Raw genomic sequence first — 24,045 nt, forward strand, 5'->3', positions numbered from 1 at the left:
AGAAGCAGCAGGTGTGCACTGCACTGCAGGTGTGCACTGCACCACAGGTGTGCATGCTCAGAACCAGGGACACACCCACTGGGAGGAATGCCTGGCACTCAAGAGATGTGCAGCCAAGGAGGAATGGAAGCATTCTGGAGACGTACCTTAGACAATAGGCTATTTTCTATTGGAAGCCAATCCTTGCTAGCACTTCAGCAGCATATACACTCACATTGGAACGACACAGATGAGGTTATGAATCCTTATAGCAGGATAACATGCACATCCATGAAGTGTTCCATATTTTTAACCTATATAACTTTTATTTCTTATTGATTGACAAAAAATAAATTTAATTTTTTAAGCAATAGAAAAGAAGTAAATCGCAAATATACTCCTTTTCTTTGCTCACGCTCAACAAAGACAGTTCACGGCCTGGGCTTGGATAGACTCCTCCCTTCTGAGGTTTACTAATGGTAATAATTTGCCCCATTGTAAACAAACCCAATCAACTAGGAAATAGGAGACAGTCGTCAGTAGATGGACGCTTGGAAACGCAGGGAGCTAAAGAAATGGTAGTGGACTATAGAAATGTAAAGACACAAAATGTGCACTTTATAACACAGGTCTCTTTCAGAGCAGAACACAGGCCAGTGCCATCTAGCACCAGGACATCTCCTAAAGGGCAGAATCCAAGCATTGTTTCTTTTTTTTTTTTTTTTTTTTTTTTTGGTTCTTTTTTTTCGGAGCTGGGGACCGAACCCAGGGCCTTGTGCTTCCTAGGTAAGCGCTCTACCACTGAGCTAAATCCCCAGCCCCCCAAGCATTGTTTCTTAACCCTTCCTGCTCAAGTTATTGTGTTCTTATAGTTTGTTTTGGTTTTATTCTTTTGTTCATTCATTTGTTTGTTTGTTCATTTGTTTGTTTTAAACACAGGAGCTTGCTATGTAGCCCTGACTGTCCTGGAACTCTACAGGTAGACTAGGCTGGCCTGAAGCTCATCTCCTAGGTGCTAGGATCAAAGGCATCGATAGCCACAACCAATTTATATTCTGTGTTTTTGTTGCCTGTATTTTCCTTCTCATCTAAGAAAACGCAAAAAAAAAAAAAAAAAAAAAAAAAAAAACCAAACTGAATTTTAAAGTGAAAGCAGTGAATTTGCGCAAGATATTTATCCAAAAATATGTCATGGAATATTGAATAAATTATGAAAGGTAATAAAATGAATATCTATTATGAGAGAATTTTTAAAACAAAAATAAGAAATCTTATTGAAAATACCACAGAGAGCTAAAGCATCTCTAAACAAAAGATATAAAGAGAATTCTGAAAGGTCACACCCCAGAAGAGTATATTATTGATGGAATCTAGAATAAAGAAAAATTCTATAAGAACAAAACAGCTCAAGAGATGAGATTACAAAAGCCAAAAGGAACACTAAATGTGAGACGGTGTCAGCTTCACTGATCACTAGAAAAAGGCAAGTGACTGCTACACTTCTGAATTATTTTTATTAAATATAAATATGCTCTTTGAAATATTTTTATTAAAAATAAATAAAAAGCCAAGTGGCTGCTGACCCAAACATTTTTATGGTAGAATCTACCACAATTGGAATAAGCAGGTAGACTGAAAGGGCACACATCAATTTTGTATGCCCTTTCCTTCAGATAAACTCTCTCCTGTTAATCTAGAATGTTCACTTATCTCTGGATAGGTTTGGGATTTGAATAATGATCTATGAGTAATCCAAGAAAAGACTTGCCAGGACGGGGGCGGGGGGAGGGAAGGAGAGGAAAAAAGAGGCAGAGACATAGAAATACAGAGAAAGTGTAGAGCCTCAGGGTTGGTGGCAGGCATGGGTGATTTCAGTACTCAAAGATACATATAAATGTTGCATCTCTGAAGGGAAAGGGCTTCCCTACACAAGTGTTAGAGCTCTGCTCTGAGAGTTATCCTGGCAATCAGGAACCAAGGAAAACCAGGAATCACACCACACAACAAACCTCACATGAGAGATTTATTGTAAGGGAAAAGCCCAGAAGGGTGGCTGCCTCTGCTGGGGTGAGGAAGCAGCAGAGGACTGGGCAGAACACAGGGTTTAAATAGGGTTTCTTGGGGGTGGGGATGAGGTGGCCTAGGAATGGAGAGATTATGTGACCTGATATTGAAACAAGGTCAGGGATTGGTGAGATTCTGTTCCTTGGCCCTGGTCTTGGACTTGGGGTCAAGTCAGGGTCAGGGTGTTCTTTCCCTGGCCCTTTTACCCTACAGTACAGGCATGAGGAACATTGGCAGGGAATCAGTCTGAGATCTATAGCAAGTTCTAGGCCAGCCTGAGCTATATAGTAACATCTGTATGAACAAATAAACAAGTGATCTTAAATACACAATACCTTGGGGCACCAGGGGAAAAAAAAGCAAGAAAACTTAGAGAAATGAGTTTTTAACAGAAGCCTCACAAGATCCTAACGTAAGTACTTCCAAACACAAAATTATAATTCAATACAAAATAAGTCATCATGCATGAAAATCAGAGAAAAATATCAATTTATAGAATTAAATTCCTCAACAAGAAATAATTTAAATACTATAATATAAAATGTGTTCAAAATATTAAAGAAGAATCAACAGTTTAAAGCACATACTGATCTTGAAGAGAATTGGGGTTTGGGTTCCAGCACCCACATGGTGGCTTAGTCCTGATTTATCCAAGATTATTCAACTTCTGAGATTACCAAGGGCATAATTCTCTGCATCATGCTTGATGATATTCAGAATGCCACTGATATTCAGAAGTACCACTGTACGGTACCATTCCAGAGATTCATATTTTAGCCAAAATGAATCTATGCAAAGAGATTGTTACTATTTGAATTATACTGCTGTATAGTGTGTGTGTGTGTGTGTGTGTGTGTAGTGGTGTGTGCCTGTTTCTCCAGCAACTCTAGAAGCTCAAATAAGAGATCACCTGAGTCCAGAAGCTTGAAACCAGCCTGGGAAATATAGTTAGACTCTGACTCAAAAAGCAAAAGGCAAAATCAAACTAATACTTAATACCTAGAGGAAAAGACCGTAGCTACATGCTGAAGAGGTGGTCATCATGAGGTTTCAAATTCTAAATTAGCCTACAAAGGTTGAAAAGACACCAGTTGATAAAGAGGAAGGGGTGGGTGTTTCAGATAAGGGGGAAAGACTAAATGTTTTTTAAAGGTAAGAGTAATCAACATGTTGCATAAGAATACTGGCCTGATTAGCATTAGGAAGCACCTTAAATTCCATCCAGAGCCAGTAAAAACTATTGCATGGTGGAATGGGAACAAATTTAAACAACCATCTTTCCTAAAGGTAACAAGGCATAAGGATTTTTCAGTGGTAGCCTGCTTTTAAACATTTTTTTTTAATTTAGTCCATCATAAAACTTCTCAGTTAGTAAAAGTCTGCCCATTTTCAGATCTGTAAACATTGCTATTTTCAAAAGGCATTAAAAAAAGCAATCATATTCATAGTAATTAAGAAGTGGATAACACATTTAGATACGTTCGCTTTTACAATGTTTCAGTACGCATACACCAAACTCAAGGTACAAAATTGTTTTACAAAATATGTGAAAATGTCAGTTGCTGTTTTAGGAGGTGTGTGCCTCTGAACACATTTTTTTTTTAATATACAATCACATACAGAGCTGGAAAGAGAAACTATATGCACGGACTTCGTGCTTAACAGCTGAGTTGGACCTGCCACCTTAAGGCGCTCCTTCTGAAATACTATCGCTGAGCTGTGGGATTTTTTTTTTTTTTTCATTATTTGTTCACAAAGCCATTCCCATGCTTTCCTGATTAAAGGGCAAAGTCAGGACCTTTCAGAATTCTTCAGCTCCCCTCTCCGCCCTCCCCCACCAAAGTCCCACATTAAGGAAACTAGTCCCCTCGCTGGCTGAATGATTTATAAATTAATTCTTTAGCAGCCGCTGTTTCTCCCTGCTAAAAGTTTCTCTTTGAACTCTTTCTCCCTGGAATTCTTACTTCCTGTTCACTCCTATAGTACAAGTGGGGTTTTAGGATCTAGAGAAAACCTTGCAATGGCTAGAAAGACTTTTCCTAGCACTGTGAACCATACCGACTCCTTGTCTTCACAAAATACAGAAATGTCTCTCAAACAGAAATCTGTAAGTTTGCAAATTCTTAGCATCCCTGCTAGTGATATCCCAGGCTAATGACTTGTAGAAGAGGTACAGCAGCTGTTAGTAACGAGCATCCCTTTGGAATTAATCGGATCTCTCACAAGGGTAGCTAACTGACTTCTCCTCAACAGCTGATAGCAAGCTATGACAGAAATTGCTGCCCTGACCGAGAGCAGCCTGAGAAGGAGCCTCCTTCCCCTCCTCCCACCCCAGCGACGTGAGTCATAATACACAAAGCTCAAATTCGAGTTGATTAAAGGTGTGACGCGGTGGCTCTTGGGTAAGACTTAAAAAGTAAACTCGAGGCCTCTTTCTGGAACACAGGTGCCCAGGATAAAATCAAAAGCCCAGTACCACAGCCCGAGCACCCTGGGGGGGGGGGTGGGACCTAGTCTTTGCCTCCTGATTGGCTACCTATGGCCACCAGAGTCCTATGATTGGCCCTCGCCGCGAGGACTGCTGGGACTCGCACGTGCTGCTGCACCTCAGCTCTGAGAGGAGCGATGGCGGCAGAGGCTTCGTCGACTGGGTTGGCTTCCTGTCACCTAGCTGGGAGTAAGAGTGGAGCGCCGGGTGCTTCAGGGTGCCAGTGCACTCGGTGTGGAAGGAAGGCGTCCTTTGCCTCTGGTGAGGAGCCTGGGGCTGGCTGGGTGTCCCTGCGGGAGCTGTGCTAGGCCTGTGGTGTGGGTCAGGTCACGAGGGTCTGTGACCCGGGCCATGATTTCGGGCCATGGCTTGTGCACGGTTGGGCCCTCCAAGGTTCTCTCCACACACCCAGGAAGATGGAGACAGAAGAGGCGAGGCGTTTAGCTCTGCCAAGTCTCTGGAGCGCTTTTCTCATACTTCCCCAAGTTGGTAGGCTCATGAAACAGCAGGAGAGGAAGAAGGGTGCTTATTAACTGGAGTCACCCTCCTCAACCACAGCAATTGGAATTATTTCTCCTTCCGTTTAAAAAAGAAAAGAAAAAATGTTTCTCTGATCTTGTGATCAAGAAGAAATAAAACTCGATTTTCCTGGTTAGTTTCTCAGTTTTTCTTGTAGGAGTGTTAAGTACACTGAAAAGTTCCTAGATGGGGCAGAAAAAAAAGGCCCAATTTATTTTAAAGCGCAGCTGGAGAAAGTATAGTTCCTTTTGTGACTCTTGGGATATTGGTTTTTTTGTTTGTTTATTTGTTTGCTAGTTGGCTTTTTTTGTTTTTTGTTTTTTGGATTTTTTTGGTTGTTTTGTTTTTTGTTTGTTTTTTTTTTGTTTTTTTTTTTGTTTTTTTTTTTTTTTGAGGCGGCAGTTCTTAAGTGAGGTCATTTACAATCTTCAAAATGAACTTTCTTTTTTTTTTTTTTTCTTTCCTTTTGTTTATTGTTTTGTTCGGTTTTTCGAGACAGGGTTTCTCTGTGTAGCCTTGGCTGTCCTGGAAAGCACTCTGTAGACCAGGCTGGCCTCTAACTCAAAGTTCCGCCTTCCTGCCTCTGCTTCCCAAGTACTGGGATTAAAGACATGAGCCACCACTGCCCCGCTACAAAATGAATTTTTAAGTTCAGGTTATTTTAATGTAACTTGAGTACTTTAGAGAATTTTAACAGGTGTAAGTTACTGAATCAAGACTCTTGGAATGACTGTAAAGTCTTTTTTTTTTTTTATCTGTTTAATGTTTATACTTTAAACGTGAAGGTCAGTGGATTCTTTCAAGATGGATACCGTTTAGGAGACAGAACCTTCTGTAGAGAAATTAGTTGTATTTTCAGAGGGGAGCAACATCTCTTTGGAGGTATTTGTTTTGCAGTACTAGATAGTGAACCCAGATCCTTGTACATGCTAAGCAAACTAGCTGCCCTTGGTCCAGCCTCCTAAGTAGTTGGGATTATAGACTTTAGTATCTTTAGTCCTGGTCTTATTTAGAGTTTAGATCACTGTTTCTGTTAGGTAGAAAATGTCTATTTTAAAATGGAAATTATTAAAGAAAAATAAGGTTTTTGAGCATAACTTCTTAAAGCCAGAGGTTTGTCTATAAATTTATGTTACAAAATTTAGTAACTTAAGTGAAGAATTAGTTAATGCTTTGTAAGCTGAAGTGTGCTACAGGTCAACTTGTACAATATTAGAAATTTTATTAAAACAGTTGAAAAGTTTAATTGACCTGGTAATATCAGCCCTGAAATTTAGCCAAATTTGTACTAAATTTCAGTTTACCGAAAAATTAGAATATTCTTCTAAAAAGTCAAATTAATGAAATTATTATAATTTAGCAAGATCCTTTTAAATATGTTCTAGCAAAACATTACTAACTATAGTTTCCTTTAAAAAACAATAACTTTGGGGCTGGGGATTTAGCTCAGTGGTAGAGCGCTTACCTAGGAAGCGCAAGGCCCTGGGTTCGGTCCCCAGCTCCGGGGGAAAAAAAAAAAAACAATAACTTTGCTTTGGTGTATAAGTGTGTTTTGCCTGCATGTGTATCTGTGCGCCCCGTGTGCCTAGTGCCTGAGGAAAAAGCGGGCACCTGTTTGTAACCTTATGAGGAGACAGAAACTGATAGCTCTCTGGGAGTTACTTGCTAGCCATCCTAGCCTATTTGACATGCTCCAGGCCAGTGGATGACCCTGTCTCAAAAAAAAAGACTACTTCTGAGTAACAGATTCAAGGTTGTCCTCTAGTCTCTACATGACACACTTGAATAGTCACACACACACAAACAAAAAATAAGATGGCACTCTATTTTAAAGTTATATAATTTTTTAAACTTTATTATGTTAAGCTTCAAAGTCTACCTAGTACCTTTAAATATTAACATATAGATAGATAGATAGATAGATAGATAGATAGATTGTGTGTGTGTGTGTGTGTGTGTGTGTGTGTGTGTGTGTGTGTGTGTGTTGTACAAATGCAGATGCATGCATTTGAAAGCCAGAAGAAAACGTGCAGGAGCCCATAATCTTTATTTTGTAGGTTCTGGGGATCAAAGTCAGGTTACCAAGCTTAGCAGCAAGCACCCTTACCCAGTTGAGCCATCTTGCTTTGTCACATTTAAATCTTGATATTATGTTTTCACCCTAGGTTATGGTACTTTTCACAAATGCTAGGTTTGCAAAAATAATCTTAACGTGTGTCATAACATATGGTTTCTACCCTGGTTTGCAATCTTGCTAACATCTTAGATTACTGTGAGAGAATTCTTACCAGTGTTTCATTTCAGCCTTCCCTAACCCTCTCATAAGATAGAAAATATGGGGTGTATTATCAAACAGAATGAAGACTGTACTTGGAAACAGAAGGTTGGAGTTTGGATTAAACATTTTAATTAGCTAACTTACCAACATGTTTTTCTGTCTGTAGATTGGACACAATATTTGCAGCCAGTTAGACATATTTGCAAAGGTCAAGTGAAACATTTCAGAGCACTTTTTATGATTGTAAGATATGGCAGATTCATAGTTGTATTGGTTCAAAACTGTCTAGATTCATGCAAACATTATATAGCTCTGCATGATTTTGCTTCCTGACTTTTCCTCCCCACTTTTGACCTCTGCAGTTTCTCCTAAACGTTGTTTTAATAAGTTAGCCAATCTAACTAAACTAAGGATCTTTTATGTATAATAGAATACCTTTTTAATCTGATGGGTAACTATTCTCCAATTCTACAAATTGTAAAAAATTTTTATTGGTGAAATTTCATCAACAGGTCACCACCACGAGTATCCATGTGGTCATGCCTTTTGTGAACTGTGCCTGTTAGCACCTCAAGAATACACCACGAGTAAATGCACTGACTGTGAGGTAAGTTTTCTAATCTTTCATATTGAATACATACAAATGTTATAGGTTAAGATGTTAGACAAAATGTACCTAGTCAGAAACTGGACACTTCTAGCTGTTTAATGTCTGACTAAAGAAGCATTCACAGAAGGTAAGAGCTGCCATGGCCAGGAGATGCATCTTCATGTAGAAGCACTCAAGCCTGAAAACCTGCACTTGGATCCCCAAAACCCATGGAAAAGCCAGATGGGAGTTTTTCCTCTGACTACCACATTCATGCAGTGGTGCGTGTACATCCTCACTCACAGACATGTACACATGTGCACATGTACATCCTCACTCAGACATGTACAGATGTACACATGTACATCCTCACTCAGACATGTACACGTGTGCACATGTACATCCTCACTCACAGGCATGTACACATGTGCACATGTACATCCTCACTCAGACATGTACACATGTGCACATGTACATCCTCACTCAGACATGTACACATGTGCACATGTACATCCTCACTCACAGACATGTACACATGTGCACATGTACATCCTCACTCACAGTCATGTACACATGTGCACATGTACATCCTCACTCAGACATGTACAGATGTGCACATATACATCCTCACTCACAGACATGTACACATGTGCACATGTACATCCTCACTCACAGACATGTACACATGTGCACATGTACATCCTCACTCAGACATGTACAGATGTACACATATACATCCTCACTCACAGACATGTACACATGTGCACATGTACATCCTCACTCACAGACATGTACAGATGTACACATGTACATCCTCACTCAGACATGTACAGATGTACACATGTACATCCTCACTCAGACATGTACAGATGTACACATGTACATCCTCACTCAGACATGTACAGATGTACACATGTACATCCTCACTCAGACATGTACAGATGTAGACATGTACACATGTGCACATGTACATCCTCACTCAGACATGTACACATGTGCACATGTACATCCTCACTCACAGACATGTACACATGTGCACATGTACATCCTCACTCAGACATGTACACATGTGCACATGTACATCCTCACTCAGACATGTACAGATGTACACATGTACATCCTCACTCACAGACATGTACAGATGTACACATGTACATCCTCACTCACAGACATGTACACATGTGCACATGTACATCCTCACTCAGACATGTACACATGTGCACATGTACATCCTCACTCAGACATGTACAGATGTACACATGTACATCCTCACTCACAGACATGTACAGATGTACACATGTACATCCTCACTCACAGACATGTACACATGTGCACATGTACATCCTCACTCAGACATGTACACATGTGCACATGTACATCCTCACTCACAGGCATGTACACATGTGCACATGTACATCCTCACTCACAGGCATGTACACATGTGCACATGTACATCCTCACTCAGACATGTACACATGTGCACATGTACATCCTCACTCACAGACATGTACAGATGTACACATGTACATCCTCACTCACAGACATGTACACATGTGCACATGTACATCCTCACTCACAGATATGCACACATGTACACAAGACATAAACATTAAAAGAAAGAGAAAATGTTTCTATCCATTTTAGAGTCCTTCAAAGGGATGAAGATTAAATAGATATTGCCCACATATTTTGATTCCTATAAGACATTGGTGGAAAATTACCTCTTTTTATTTGTATCAATGTAGTATATGCCTTTTAAAAACCATTCTACCTTTCTGTGTCAAAGCCATAGAACAAATATGGGACTCTTATTTTTCTCTTCATCTCTCTGTTGAGAGCTGATGTTTTTACAAACATTGTACTATAATAGGACAGAGAAGCAAAACAAATGCCAAATGTTAATATTTACCCCAGAAGTACTAAGTTTATAACAGTTCAACTAGGTCTAAAATCTTTCAGCCCTTAAGAGTGAGAACAAATCAGTGTTTACATTTAGGACAAATATAAATACAGTTTGATTTCTTTCTATAATATGTTCCACAAGTTGACTGTAAAGTTCTGTAAACTTCCCATTCCCCTGGAGAGATGGATTAAATTTATATCCATTGGATTATAGTAGTTGCATTATCACCGTATATCCTGGCAGGGTGGTACGGGCGGGGGAGGGGGGAGTAAGATACAGATGCAGTTCTTGTTTTTATTAGTTTCATCTGAACTTCTACATTCATGAGCTAGAAATAATTCCAGCTATTTTTAAAATCATGATTTTAAGAATCACAGCTAAGTGATGTAAAAGTACTCTGCAGACTTCCAGGGCATTGATTTAAGCTTCCGTTATTTAGTGTAGATGCGTTGCCTTTCAGGTTATGTACAGTACTATATATGCCGAGATTTGTGAGAGCTTTAATTAGAACAGAAATTCCTGCTGCTTTGTTTGTCTTGGAATTACAAGTGATGCTCTTTACTGTGGGAGATTCCTATACCTTTAATCTTTGTGGCATGAGTTCTTGAGTTGTAGAGGTTATATGTTTGAAGACAAAATCCCTCATACCACATGATTATGGTGGTAGATTGTGACAGATTCAGTCTTGTAGAGGAAGCACACACAGAGCAAAAGAGAAAGCAGCTGGGACTATGTCTGCTGTTTTTCCCTTTATTCTAATGTTTAACAGTAACTTTTTCCTTTTTTTTCTTTTAAGCAAGTGATATGTGTATTCTTAGGATTTTTGAATAACATCATAGCATTTAGAATGTATTTACAAATAATGGTTTTGACTTTAGGATGGTGATAAATCTACTTTGAAACATTTTGACTAGTTGTATTGTTACTTTGGGAGCGATATAAACTGCTCCTCTTTTCCTCTGCAACTGCATCCCTAAGACCTGGTGATCAAGTTTATATTCAGATATTTGAGATGTCCTAGACCATCCCTATTTAATAAGTGAATTCTTCAGAAAGCCTTCCTGAAACTGTTGCTCAGTCCTTTTATATTAACACCTAAGACTTACTGGGAATAATGTTTAGAGAGAATGAAAAATCTACTCTAAATTAGTGAACAATCTGAATTTAAGAAATGTTGTTTATTGCTTTGGAATTGTATCTGTGCTTTTAAAATTGAGATTTATAACACTTGTATTTATAAATGGTTTATAGTTATAATTTTACATAGAGGTGCTGTTTGCTTAAAATTTAATCTGAAAGCTATTCATTCACAATAGGTATCATTTTGTTCTTCTGGATTTAGGTGAATATGATCTTCCATTTGTATTTCCTAGTTTTATGGTTTTACCTATATCCATGTCTACTTTTGATTAGTAGAAGTTAGTTGTTAATAATAATCACTATATGATTTTTAATGGCAAAGAGATAAGATTTTGTACTGAGAGAGACTCATACAGATAGCACTCTAGAAAGTCTACCTTTTTCTTGGCCTTTAGACTACTTTCAAAGTATGTTAGTTCAAGGTAAAAAGATAAATCATCCAGATAAAGAGATAATTATTAAAATGTCATGTGATTAAAAATGTCACTATATAAAAATTTCAGATAGAGCTGGTTGTAGTGGTGCATGTATATCTTTAATCCCAGCAGTATGGAGGCAAAACCAGGCTCATGTTTAAGTTTAAGACCAGCACGGTCTATAGTAAGTTCAGGATAATCCAGGCTATATAGTCTCAAAAAAGTAAACTAATCAGATAAATACAGTATCTGGGTCCGAAAACCTTGTTAGATATGACTGGAATGAGAACAATAGAGGAATGTAAAATTGACTTGATTGTAATCAAGTGTGGAGAAAACAAGATATGGAAGGAGAGGAATGATATTGGAGAAGAGGGAGGACACCAGGAAGAGGGAAGATAGGAAGAGTAATGAATGGGATGTGTGTCTGACCAGGGTACATAAGATGCATATGTAAAATATCACAATGAAATCATAGTTTTGCATAATTAGTATGCACTACTAATAAAAGTCACACTTTTTTTCATTTACAAGCAAGAAAAGTAACATAAATAGAATATAAGTGATAAGATGTGGGTGGTAGGGACTGGAGAGGTGGCTCAGCCTTTAAGAGCATTTGTTCTTGTAGAGGACCCAGGTTCAATTCCCAGCACTCACATGGTGGCTCAAAGCCATCTGTAACTCCAGTTTCAGAAGATTCAGCTTACTCTTCTGGCCTCCACAGATACCAGGCACAAACATGGTACATAGACATACATGCAGGCAAAACAATCATATATATATATTTATTTATTAATACATATTATAAAATATATGCATTTTAAGTTAGGAATCTTTATACAATTTTAACTGACATCTGGCATCATTGTATTTAATATTTTTGCATACTTTCTAGGAGAAATGTCCTCTATCAAGTCTGCTTCTGGGTACAGTAACCTCTTACTTAAAAAATAAGCTAAAAGAAGATTAACTAGAGATATAATTTCATAACTAACCATAAATTAAGATTTTAGCTCTCAATTTTGAGAATATGCTTAACAATATCCTTCAGTCCATTGTGGTTTGTTAAAGGTAACATTTTTCTTCCCTAGCTAAGCAAATAACATATAGGTAGGTAGCACATTTGACTTCGAGCCTCAGAAGAGCCTGGAGAGATGGCTTAGCAGTTATTGGCACTGTTCTTGCAGAACTCAGCTGCCCATGTTGGGCAGCACAGTCATCTATAACTCCCAACTGTAAGGGGAGCCAATGACCCTGTCTTTCACAGGTACCTGCAGACACATTCACACATAACAAATGCACATAATTTTTAAAAAATAAAAATAAATTTTGAATAATAAAACTTTATTAAAACATACTCTTCCATACCAAATATTTGTCTTTCATGATAATGATAATTAGTAGCCTGTAGTAATCTCCCTTATGTCTTAGCAACATTGACCCATCTTCTGAAAGTCCACAATAATAAGTATATAGTAAACAATTTTAATTAATTCAAAGTTTCATAATTTCTCAAACCCATTTCCTGTTTCAAAAACCCTGTAAGCAAAAAATTATGAGCAAAAAAAATCCTTGTAATTGCTAGCTCAGAAAGAAGTTTATATCTTGAATTGCCATGTCCTTTTTAATGTTTGGCAGTTTGATTGGGTCAGGGAAAGTATCTCCTTATTGATTTGCAGTTTTCTACCAATGAAACTTGATAGTCGTGACATGGAGTAGCTTTTCATGCATTGTGCATGTGAAGAAAACAACTGATAAGTCCTTAGCAGAGCTCTTGCATGTCTTCTTTTGAAGTATCTTTCTCTTAACTCTAAGACTACTCTCTGCAATGGAGTTAACACTTGCTTTGTGTAAGTATGCCTTCTCAACCTCTAATGTTGACTTTTAGTAAATTTTGCTGTTGGGAAGTGTTCCCTTTGTGGCTTACAGGATTTTTAAAAGCAGAGTTTCCTATATCCCAGTCATAGTATATATGTATTTTAGTACTTGTGTTATAAAGAACATATATTTAGGGCTAACTAAAGAGGTATCTCAGAAGAGAAAACAACACTTGTGGCTCAGACCTTATTATGTAGGTTCAAAACCCACAGTGGAAGGAGAGAATCAACTCCCCAAGTTGTTTTCTGACTTCTATGCATAGAATATATACACCTATACTCTCATACATATACAAAAGAATAAAAATATTTAGATTTTTAAAAGTATATATTTAGGAAAGATGGCTGATAACAGGCAGGCATGATTGACCAGAGTCTCCAGGAAATAACCTGGAAACACTGAAAACAACTATTTGGAAAGCATTCTAAACAACTGAGAGGAAAAGGCCAAGCCCAGGACAGTAGCAGCAATAGTAGAAGAAGCTGGGGGAACCTTTGGAGATAGATACGTGGTACTGCCAACCAACAGTAGAAACAAGATGCCATCTTGAAAAGACCCCGACTGCTGTAGCAATACTCCACAGCCTGAGAACCTTGTTGACACATACTCTCAGAATGTTCTTTTAAATGTTGTGAGACTGAACGCTAAAAAGTGACAGGTAATACTAGAAAACTGCAGGAAAGCCTTGAATTATTTTCCACTCAGCAAGCTGAAAGTTTGGAACCAAAATATATACCAGAACTTTTGACTCACACCCAAGCAGCTTGCACATAGACAGGACTGCATTCACAACCAGAGTCCTGAGAAATTTTCTCTGGTGCTCCACATCTGAGACTTCCCATGAAACACTGTCCGCAGAGTAGGACAGCATCAGTAATCCAGTATCCAAAGGAAAACTCAGAAGGGAGAACAGGTCCAACCACTGTAGAGGAACCGTAGTAACAAGACAACATTCCTGGAGCGAGAGAAAGAACAAGTGACAGTCTAGATGAGAGAAAGCCAACAATCAGGCCAGTCAGTTTTCATATCCTACATCTCCATGCAGCATGTTCTTATCCCATATCTATTCTGAATTTATGTGATATCCAGTGTCCTTTTAGCATTCGGCTTTGCCCCACTCTAGTATTCTCCCCCTTCCCAACTCCCTCTTCTCTACTTACTGATTTACTTTTTTCTCTCCATAAGAACATCTGGCCTGACATGCAGGATCTCTGCCTCAGGATCCTGAAAGAGGATGCTTTTTTTTCCCTGATAGGGTGTCTTCTTCCTCTTTAGGAAAATCTCATCATTTCCCTCCCACTTTTCTAAATCCCCTTCTGTTGCATGTAGCTATTGCTACCCTGCATAAGTTCTGGGAACAGACCCTGCTACCAGCCTCGCCCGGAGAATATTGGATCCTCAGATGAAAACACAAACACATATAATTGTTCAATTTCAACTTATCTTTTTGACACAATTGCTGGGCACTACTTGCTCCTGCTCTTATCAATACTCTTCGCTCTGCACCTCCCACCTGCTCTCAACTTCAGTTGTTCAGTTACGTCTGCTCCCAACTAAAGATCTCTGACCACCCTCCTGTAGAAGTGATCTGTGGCCACTTTACCCAAGATATCACATGGCCTCTTGGCTTTTCTCTCTACAAAGTATGAGACAAACTTCCTCTTTCTCCTGCATCTGTCTCTTGCCGGGGGGGGGGGGGGGGACTCAGGAGTCCCACCTATTCCTTCCACCCAGCAATTGGCTCATGACTTCTTTACTGACAGATCAAGAACTAATCGGGGAACAGGACCTTAGCATCAGAACCATCCCTATACCCTACAGTTCCTTCTTCTACATTTATTTTCTACTTTCTGCCATCCCAATACTAACTACTAGTCTTAATGCCTTTTTTCTTTCTACTTATACGCACAGTAATTAATATAGTACCCACAGGATTCAATGTTCCTTTTCCCTAAAATGATTAGTGCTCAAGGGTATTTCATGGTTGACTGTCACTTTGATTTTATCCAGTGGTCCTGAGTCTACAATTGAATAGTGACCTTTGTTGCAGATAGTATTCTGCTCAAAGGGGAACAGGAGAGATAGGCGCTGGTGCTCTGGAGACCAGTCCAAAAGATAAAAGACAAGTCATCCCTACCACAGACTAGTCCTTCCTGAACATGTAAACTCTTTCACTGAAAGAAGAAAGGTGACCTAAAAAAAATATACAACTAACAATCTACCTCTTAATGTCAAGTTCCAACTGTAAGCACACAAGAACATGAAAAGCCAGGGTAACATGTCTGCCAGTCTCAGAGGAATGGCCTCCCATAAGGGTAACTTAGGCAAAATTCCATACGAAGAATTCAAAGGATGATAAGTGTGTTTGAAGCAACTAAAGAGAACACTATAAACTTCTGAGTGAATCCCCTAAGCACAAAGATAGCCAAGTAATCAGGAAGCCAGTATATGACATAAGTTTAATTCAAAAAGGAGATGGTTTAAAAAGAAACCACCTTCAAAGATAATGTAAATGAAAGATTAAATGTTAAAAAAAAAACCCAGTTAAAATCTTCATTGAGTGGACCACAAGGAGGGCAGAGCATGAGGCTTGAAGACAGTATATGAGAATTGTTACATTCTGTTGACTTAATTTTTTAAATGGGGATTTTTTTTTAAAAACTTCAAGGTCTTTAGAACACCATGAAAAACTAATAATGAGTAGAGTTGGAGAAGAATTGTATGCTGAAATTATAGAGAACATTTCAGTACAATTACCGCAGAAAATCCCCTGTATTAGGGTTCTCTAGAGCAGCAGTTTGCAACCTGTGGGTAATGATAACCTTTGGCAAACCTCTATCTCCAAAAATATTTACATTAAAATTCATTACCATAGCAAAATCATAGTTATGAGGTAGCATAATTTTATGGTTTGGGTCACCACAACATAAGAAACTATATTAAAAGGTCATAGCATTAGGAAGGTTGAGAACCGCTGCTCTAGAGGAACAGAATATCCCCTATCTTTAAAATATATATATATATGTATATTATATATACATAAAATAAAGATAGAGGATTTATTAGAATGGTTTACAGGCTGTGGTCCAACTAGTCCAAGGGTGGCTGTATAAAGTCCAAGAATCCAGTAATCATTCCATCCATGAGGTTAATATTTCTTCTGATCTTCAGTATACACTGAATCCTGAAGAAGTAGACTCTAATTCCAGTGAAAATTTGACTTATTAGAGAGAGCAAGCAGACAAAGAGCTTTTCTTCCATGTCTTTATATAGGCTGCCAGCAGAAGCTGTGGGCCATATAAAAAGTATATTTCCCACTGCAGAAGATGTGGTAAAGTTGTATCTTCCCACTTCAGATATCCAGACTAGAAGCAGAGCTCCCCACTACAAATTATTAAATTAAGAAAAAAATAATCTCTCACAGGTGTGCCCAGCCATTTGGGTTTTAGTTAATGTCAGATTGTGATCAAGCTGGCAGTCAAGAATAGCCATCACATTCCCCAAAGTAAGAGGGGACTCATCCAAGTACAAAAGGCATAGAATATCAAACAGCACAATATAAGAACATTACCAGTGTCACACACAGTTAGCACACTAAACACAACAAAACAAAGTATACTGAGAGCTGCAAGATAGAAACACCAAGTCACAGATAGAGACCCATCAAATAGCAGCTGTTTTAAAGTCAGAAGGACATGGAACGATATACTTAAAGTCTGAAACACTACAGCTTGCAGCCAAGACTACTGTGCCTAGAAAAAATATGTCAGAATTGGTGGAGAAAGAAATATTCCATGATAAAAGCAGACTACAGTAATAAATAACTTAGCCACCTCTACAGAGGATGCTGGAAGTAATTCTTCAGACTGAAGAGAATGATAAACACTTCCAAAGTGATAAACACACAGAAAAAAAAAGATGCTAGAACAAATGAATTTAAAACACTAAACTCATCAAATAAACAAAAACAACAATTTAATTTACACTTTCAGTAATAACCCTATACTTTAATGCTTGTAATGCTCTATAAAATGACAGATTTGATTAAAGACCAAGATATATCTTCTTCCTCAAACTTGTATGTCAGAGACAAACACTATTTTATGGCTGAAGTGTGAAAACTAGTATTCTAAACCATTGAAATTAGAAAACCAGCATGCATCTCTAACAAAATAGATTCCAAACTGAAACTAGTCAGGACAGATAAAGGAACTTCCTACTGATTAAAAGAACAATCAGAAAGATACAAAAATTCTAGGTACAGGTGCACTAAGGTTCATAAGTACTAGGTACAAAGTCACAGATTAGCCCCAACACAGTTTTAATGGGTGACCCCCACCAAGAGATTATTCTGATAAAAACTAAACAACATAGTTAAATTACATTATAGACAAAATGGATCCATATAAATACTGCAAATAGACATTCTTTTAAGGATCCCATGGAAAGTTTGTAAAATAGATCACATTTAAGGCCACAAAGCATGTCTCACCAAATAGAAGAAAACTGAAATAGTCTCTTTGTATTCACAGTAGATAACTCTCGAAATAGAAAAGTTTGTTAAATGATGGATTGGTCACTAAAAAAAAAATCACAGTTCCTAGAGTTGAATAAAACCTGAAGCCACAAGACACCAAACTCTAGTGTGACGCAATGACAGCAGGCTCCATTATGGAAATCTCTATGGAGGCTTTTAAAAATCTAAACACAGAATTTCCACATGACCCAGGTATTTGGTCCATGGACATATACCTAAGAGATTCTATATCCTACCACATAGATGCTTGCATGTCCATATTTATTGCTGCTCAGTTCATAAGAGAGATAGAATCATCTAGATTTTCAGTAACAGATAAATGGATAATAAAAATGTGACACATGGGGTTGGGGATTTAGCTCAGTGGTAGAGCGCTTGCCTAGGAAGCGCAAGGCCCTGGGTTCGGTCCCCAGCTCCGAAAAAAAGGAAAAAGAAAAAAGAAAAAGAAAAAAATGTGACACATACACAGTGAAATTTTATTAAGCCATAAGGAAAACGGAATTAGGGAATTTGTAGGAAAGTGGATGAAACTGGAAATTAAGTGAGGTAACTTGGGCTCAAAAAGATAAACACCACATGTTCTCTCTAATTCCACTCTTAGCTTCTAACTTTCAGGTATGTGCATCTATGTGGAAGTGGATACATGTAGATCCCAGAAAACTAGATAGAGTTCATGGGAGAAGGACTCTTTAAGAAGAGAGGGTGGAACATATATAATTCAAAAGTGGAAGGCTGGATATTAGAAGTGAGAAGGTTTAATTTGGGAAGGGGAATAGGGAGATGGAGGAGAGGACTGGATAAGGTAGCATCAGACAAAACTAAAGGTATGTGAGAAGGCCATAAGAAAATCTGGTAATAAGATAATCAAAAATTTAACAGAATAAGTTTTAACAGAAGTACCTTGTTGATACATAAAACTGTTCCCCAAAGCCATAGGTTATTGTAAAAAAAAAATTACAGTGCCAGATTGACCAATCTGCAGAGACTCATAGATGGTCAATTCTCTATGAGTTGTTAAAGAAGATCCCAGAGGACCCCAAACAGTATAGGCAATTGTCACTCCCTTTGGTAGCCCACCAGAACTAGGCAATAGAAATCTATTGCTGAAAACATTAAATACTTTGGTCACAGGACCTAGAGAACTCAAGCTGGCACTGGGCTAGAAGTTTCTTCCCTGCCGCTTAGCCCTCATTGTGCCAGGAGTTATCATGAAGACTTGTTAGGGAAGACTCGTCATCAGTAGCATTAATCACCTGTAGACTTGGAACTCAGTCACTCAGGCAAGATGAGCCCACCAGTTTAATAATGGCCAGTCTGTTATGGATAATCAATGGCTTTCTAATTATATATGGTGGCTACTGCACAAGAGGGAATCCCCACCTGTTACTTTCAACCTGGTTAAAAAAAAAAAGCCATCGCTTTGGAGGTCATAGTGGAGATCAACTGCTGTTGATTTGCTAAGTAGACATGATGTGTCCATCAAGCTGCCTTCTAAACAGCTATGGGGTTTGCCCATAGATTAATGCAGCTGTCAGCTTTGGTCAGAGATGGTTCTTTTTTTCAGTGGTCAGTGGTGACTACAGAAACTCATAGGTGTCAAAATATTGACAATAAATGACTGTTTAATGCCCTTCTGCAAATGGGACATCACCAAGGCTCAGGGAATGCAGAAGAATGGACAGAAGCATGCAAGCCAGAGGAAAGAGTGAGAACACTGACTCCTGTTCCTAACTAAGAAGCTATATGTATTTGATACCTATGGTAAAGGAAAACACAGTTCCTCCAATGAAATCTTACTGAGCATATTAACCACACCCCCACATGTGCCCCACAAAAGAACTTAATGGTATCTTTGTAGACTACTGGCCTCATTTTGTTTTGTTTGTTTTTGTCTTACTGGTCTTTGTTTATTTTCATTTCAATTTTGGGGGATTTTTTTAAACAGTCTTGCTGAGTTGCCCATGTTGGTCTTGAGCTTAAGATCCCTCTGTCTTAGCATCTGGGGATACAGGTCTACACTACCAGGCCTGACTAATACTTTTATATTTGATGGATTTTAGGATATTAATTTGATCTTCAGAAAACTGGCACAATTATCCACTTATCCAATTCTTGTTTTATAACCAGTGATGTATTTAGAGTTTATGCTATATGGGATTTAATAGTTTTGATCAGAATAAAGATATCACACAGCGTATTCTTTAATAGCAATTTTTAAAGTGTTGTTGCAGTCATTTCCTTTAGAATTGTAACAAAGGGTTATTTGGGCCAATGTTCTGTGTAATAGCCATTAGGGTACTAATTTCCCCCATACTGATTAAGGTAAAACCACAAGTACAGTTTTCCCTTGACTTAGAGAATTTTACAGTCCTTATTGTTACCTGTTCCTTTTTTGTGAATAGTACACAAAAAATTATTTGGGCTCTGTATTAGTGGAATTTAATGACTATGAATTTGTTTAATCTTATTTTGTCTTAAGGTTCGTACAACTGTCACTATGAATCAAGGTCACTACCCAGTAGATGGATTTATTAAAGAAGATTCTTCTGTGGAAGCATTGCCACCTAAAATGTATGTTCTTGTGTGCATTTGCTTTAGCACTTTAAAGCTCAGTGTTACAATTTTAGAATCATTGATAAAATGTGACTGTTAAATGTGTTTTTAGCCTATTGTTTGTAGAGTGCTATTTATGTTCATTAATTTGTTTTGACTGTTCAGGATCTAGCTTCATAAGAAGGCAGAACTTTACATACAAATAAAGAAGTACAAGGAAACCTTCAGCCTTCTTTAAGAATCCAAAACTAGCCCAAGTTATTGTAGCTGAATGATAGCAACTTATAAAGAGAAAATAACTTCTCTGTTGATCTTAATGGCAGGAGTACAGTATGAGGTAAAAGGTGATTTGAGAGATCATTTATAAAAAGAATTATGGCAACCTTTGAGTTCTCTTATTTTTCCATCCTTCTGTGAGACTTGGCCTTCGAATTAGAGATTTTTAGTACCATTATAGTATATATGGTACCATTTAGTACCATATAGTAATAGGGTTTATTATGCTTTCATACATGCATATATTTTATCATATTTACCCCCTTTATCCTGGATAGAAATTTTTAAGCATAACTGAGCTAGACACAACCATTGTTATTCTTTTATGGCCTTAACCATTTAGTGTTTCAATCAAAAATTCCGGGCTAGTCTATAATTCTGTTAAGGAGAACAGAACCATCTTGTTCCTCTCTCCCAAGAGCAATACAAAGAACAAACAAGTAATATTTGTTAGATAGAAGCCATATTTTTATATTTTCTAGTTTTTGTGAATTCTTCTGCTAGTCAAGCTAATGTTATCTTTTTTTTCTAATATCATTATATTTTTTCTCCATCTTTATTAAATTGGGTATTTCTTATTTACATTACAATTGTTATTCCCTTTCCCAGTTTCCAGGCCAACATCCCCCTAACTCCTCCCCCTCCCCTTTTCTATGTGTGTGCCCTTCCCCATCCTCCCCCCATTACCACCCTCCCCCCAACAATCACGTTCACTGGGGGTTCAGTCTTGACAGGACCAAGGGCTTTCTCTTACACTGGTGCTCTTACTAGTCTATTCATTGCTACCTATGAGGTCAGAGTCCAGGGTCAGTCCATGTATAGTCTTTGGGTAGTGGCTTAGTCCTGGAAGCTCTGGTTGGTTGGCATTGTTGTTCATATGGGGTCTCAAGCCCCTTCAAGCTCTTCCAGTCCTTTCTCTGATTCCTTCAACGGGGGTCCCGTTCTCAGTTCAGTGGTTTGCTGCTGGTAATGTTATCTTTAAAGCTGGATTTTGGTGGGAAAAGAGAGATAAAAATTGACTTTTCAACTTTTTAAGTGATAATTTTCTTAATAACTATCTTAGTTAGGATTATTATTGCTGTGATTAAACACCATGAACAAAGCAGCTTAGAGAAGAAAAGATTTTCTTTCACCCACATTTCCATAGAACAGTTCATCATCAAAAGCAGTGAGGGCAGTAAGTCAAGCAGGACAGGAACCTGGAGGCAGGAGCTGATGCCAGTACACCAACTTTCTACAACCTTACCTAAATGATTGTTTGTGTTTATATAGATGTTAACTTTTTAAAGCGTATTTAAATGAGTAGTCATTTTGGAAATAAAAAATATAGGAGTTTTCAAGGAGCTGTCTCATTTTGGAACTAATTTTATAAGTAATAACAGGTAAATTATCCAGGTTTCTAATATTATTATTCATTTACTCCCTACAGATTCTTGCTATCCCACTATCTTTTATGTCTTCCATTGCTACTGCACCACTTAATTCTCTTCCTCGCTCTCATTTCACTTTCTACTCTTCCTTCCTCACTAGTTATCATGGCCTGTCCAGTTCAGATCCCAAATTCTTTAACTCAAATTACTGGATTTTTCACTATCCTACCATAGTTTTTCTTTACGACTGTAATGAGTTATGGACAAACTAAAGGAACGACTCTAATTGTATCTTTGGATAGAAACCTTTCACTGAAGTTTGGCATCTAGTTGTTAACAGACACAGTACTTCTCTCAACTCCTGTAAACATAATTCTCCAGTCACGTTCTCCATGAGCCCTGTGCAAATGATGAGACCAAAGCTTTAGGAAGCATTGTGATTCAGTGGTCATAGATCTGTCTCCATGGAGTAGCCATTTTTTATCAAATTTGGGGTTGCCATATTTGAATATTTGCAAAAGCCCAACAGATAATGTATTGGACAGTGTGGAGTGAGCTTAAACAAAGAGTAGACTTCATGGTAAATGAAGAGGGCTCACTCCCAACAGAGAAGGCAGCATTCTTCCTCCATTCAAGCCAGTCACTACCCTGTTAAGGCTGACATTCAGTGTTCTCAGAGATTTTTCTTCCCTCCAAACATCTTTACTTCATTTTGAAATTTTCTGACTTAAAACATCATACAAGTTAATGAAAGCATACTTCTGTTTATATAAGTATAATGAATGTCTAGTACAAGTTAAAATTTTTGTTCTAAATGACAAGGTTTTAAATTAAACACTGTATAAATTTATATTAGAACTTTCATTCCTAAATGTAATTTTGTTTAAACAGCTTTATATATAATTTGTTTAGTGTGGCATTCTGATGTTTCTGAAGTAGGGTGTCATGTTACCCAAACGTGTAAGGAAAGGGGTTAGACCATTCCTAATGCAAGTCCCTTCTAACAATCTGACAAAATAAGTTATTGGGCATTTTCTATGGACCATGAGCACTATGCTGTTTAATCCTTAACAAGGCCATTTTTAATAGCTCTTATTTCTGCATGTAAGTACTTTTTAACAGTGTTCCTCCATGGTTTCTGCTTCAGATTTTTTTGAGCTTCTGTCTTGACTTCTCTCAGTGATGGGCCATGACCTGTTAGCTGGGATGAGCACATCCCTCCCCTGAGTCACTTTTGCTTATCACAGCCCCAGAGCTACATGCGGCATACAGTACACTAGGTTGGTTTGTATTGTCCAGCTCTTATTTTCTTAATTAATTTTGTCTCAAAGGGCTCTTTAACTATTGCAGTATTTCAATAAAATCTTTATAACCATTGCCAAAAAGTACTTCTTATTTGTATTCTTGACTTATTTTAATTAATGAGCTTAAAACATCTCAGACATTATTAATATTTCCTGCCCAAGGACACTTCTGGTTTTTAGCTGGAGCCCCAACCTCGCTGATCCCAGCCCGCAGCTCACTGCTCCCAAACCCCTTGGGAGAGAGAGCTCACCGCCCAGACAGGTGGGCACTCCTGAGAGTGCAGAATGGGAGAGACCACCAATACTGCCCACCCCTGCCCACATCCCTGGCCCAAGAGGAAACTGTATACAGCCTCTGGGAACTGGAAGATAGGGGTGCTGGAGCTGCAGATCCCCCACGCTCCAGACACCACCCAGACCTGAAGGGACCAGATCAACAGTTCTCTGCACCCAAATCCCGTGGGAGGGAGAGCTAAACCTTGAGAGGGGCAGACACGCCTGGGAAGCCAGAAGAGACTACACTCTGCCCACATTTCTGACTCCAGAGGAAAACACCTAATGCCATCTGGGACCCTGGTGCACGGGGCCTCCTGGTTGCCGCCCTCACAGAAATCTCAAAAGCATCCCTCCACGAGTAACTTGAGTCGAGGGACCACAGGTAAGACCAACTTTTCTGCTCCAAGTGACCTACCTGGTGGACTCAGGACACAGGCCCACAGGAAGAGCTGAAGGCCAATAGACAGGAAAGACT

General features: G+C 38.4%; 1 protein-coding gene across 3 annotated transcripts in view; it reads left to right on the top strand.

The window, feature by feature from the left end:
• The first annotated feature begins 4,480 nt into the window (after positions 1–4,480).
• The window catches only part of Rnf17 (ring finger protein 17), a 138,211-nt gene continuing 118,646 nt past the window's right edge, over positions 4,481–24,045 (top strand). Inside the window, exons 1-3 of one of the 3 annotated variants that reach the window (XM_039093305.2) lie at positions 4,481–4,792; positions 7,841–7,935; positions 20,271–20,362. In XM_039093305.2, coding sequence (XP_038949233.1) covers positions 4,669–4,792; positions 7,841–7,935; positions 20,271–20,362 — 311 coding nt within the window. In that variant the 5' untranslated portion in view covers positions 4,481–4,668. The remainder of the gene's footprint in view (positions 4,793–7,840; positions 7,936–20,270; positions 20,363–24,045) is intronic. The other 2 variants (XM_039093306.2, NM_001191685.1) reach the window with 2 other exon arrangements.

Source organism: Rattus norvegicus, chromosome 15 (genome assembly GCF_036323735.1).
Source record: "Rattus norvegicus strain BN/NHsdMcwi chromosome 15, GRCr8, whole genome shotgun sequence".
NCBI classification, from domain to species: Eukaryota; Metazoa; Chordata; class Mammalia; order Rodentia; family Muridae; genus Rattus; species Rattus norvegicus.